This window comes from Rattus norvegicus, chromosome 8 (genome assembly GCF_021556685.1).
Source record: "Rattus norvegicus strain SHRSP/BbbUtx chromosome 8, alternate assembly SHRSP_T2T, whole genome shotgun sequence".
NCBI lineage: Eukaryota > Metazoa > Chordata > Mammalia > Rodentia > Muridae > Rattus > Rattus norvegicus.
In genome coordinates, this window is record NC_141541.1 from 24,700,732 (window position 1) to 24,702,642 (window position 1,911).

The window sequence follows — 1,911 nt, forward strand, 5'->3', positions numbered from 1 at the left end:
GTAAGCAAGAATAATGCTTAATTCCTGGGGGTAACTGCACAATGTTTAAAAGTATAAATTATGAACTTTAGTTTTTAGAAATAATCACTTTCTACATATCTATACTGTCTCTGTTATTCTGTTAACTGTTTCTGTTACTCTGACAAATACATGTCAATTTAAAATATTTGCACACAATATTGGATTTATGTTTTAAGCGTGGCATGAACTTTGACCAAGTCCACTCCTTAACAGATTTTTCTGCTTATCTTCCCTCCCAATGTGTCCTTCTCCATTTCTAAACTAATAGCTATTTTCCTCTGTCTCAGTCTCCCAGCATGGGTCTTACAAGCATACACTGATGGTATGACTGTATCAAATAATTTAGTAGTATTTCCAACTCTTGAGACATTTCATATATATATATATATATATATATATATATATATATATATATATATATATATATATATATTCTAACTAGGCTCATGTGCATGTAGAAAAATTATTTGTGTACTTAAGGGAGTGAATAGCATACAAAACAGTAATGAAATACTTCAAAGATTGCCTTTGTGGAAACCACAAATACTTCTGTATTTATATGGAAAACCTTAAATGAGAGTGTTTGCACTCAAATTATTTAGAATTCAGAGTGACTTTTTATTTGACTTATTTATTTTGTAATTATTTCTTTTCTTTTTAAAGGGGAAATGATGAAAATGAAAATGAAAAACATAACACATGTTTCACAATTTTATCTTCTGAGAGTATCTGATGATCCAGAACTGCAGCCTATTCTATGTGGGTTGTTCCTATCCATGTACCTGATATCAGTGCTTGGGAACCTGCTCATCATCCTGACTGTCAGCTCATTCTCCCACCTCCATAATCCTATGTACTTCTTCCTCTCCATTCTGTCATTGGTTGACATTGGCTTCATTTCTACAACAGTTCCAAACATGGTTACAGAGCTTCAAACCCATAATGCAGCCATATCCTATGTGGGCTGCCTGACTCAGATGTCACTTTTTATCATATTTGCATGTATGGATAGTATGCTTCTTGCCGTGATGGCATATGACAGGTTTGTGGCCATCTGTCATCCCCTGCATTATGCAATAATTATGAACCCTGGCCGCTGTGGCACGTTAGTTTTAATATCCCTTTTAGCTAGTCTTTTTGAATCCCTGCTCCACAATTTGGTTGCCTTACAACTTAAGTGTTTCAAAGATGTGGCAATTGCTAACTTCTTCTGTCACCCTTCTCAACTTCTAAATTTAGGCTGCAACAACACGTTTAATAATAACATACTCATGTATGCTGTTGGTGTCATACTTGGTGTTTTTCCCTTATTGGGGATCCTTATCTCATACTTTAAAATCATTTCTTCTATTCTGAGTATCACCTCTTCAAGTGGGAGGTATAAAGCTTTCTCTACCTGTGGGTCTCACCTGGCAGTGGTATGCTTATTTTATGGAACAGGGCTTGGAGAGTATTTTGGCTCACTTTTGTCTCATTCTTCTGGAAACAATATGGTGGCCTCATTAATGTACACTGTGGTCAACCCCATGCTAAATCCTTTCATCTACAGTCTGAGGAATCAGGACATTAGAGATTCCCTGAAAAGGCTCCACTTTTGTACTGTTTAATCACAGATCCCATGTATTCAACTTGATACATTGGAAGAAAATTTTAAAACCAAATTACCTAGAATTATGTGTAATGCCTCATTGGTTTCATGATCTTTCTAAACCTTGAGGAATCAAATTTATTTTTATTCATCCACAACAAAATTGTGCTTTACAAGAGGGACAACAGAAGAATTTGTTTATCTACTTACTTAATTTTTTGAGGCCAGGTTTCTCTCTATATAAGACAGACTGAACTGGAACTTGTGTATCTACCTCTGGTTCTTGAGTACTACAATTAAGG

General features: G+C 35.1%; 1 protein-coding gene across 1 annotated transcript; it reads left to right on the forward strand.

The window, feature by feature from the left end:
- Window positions 1-698: 698 nt before the first annotated feature.
- Window positions 699-1,628, forward strand: Or7e174 (olfactory receptor family 7 subfamily E member 174). The gene is given in 1 exon segment (NM_001000864.1): window positions 699-1,628. A coding segment is annotated over 1 exon segment (930 nt).
- The last annotated feature ends 283 nt before the right edge of the window (window positions 1,629-1,911 follow it).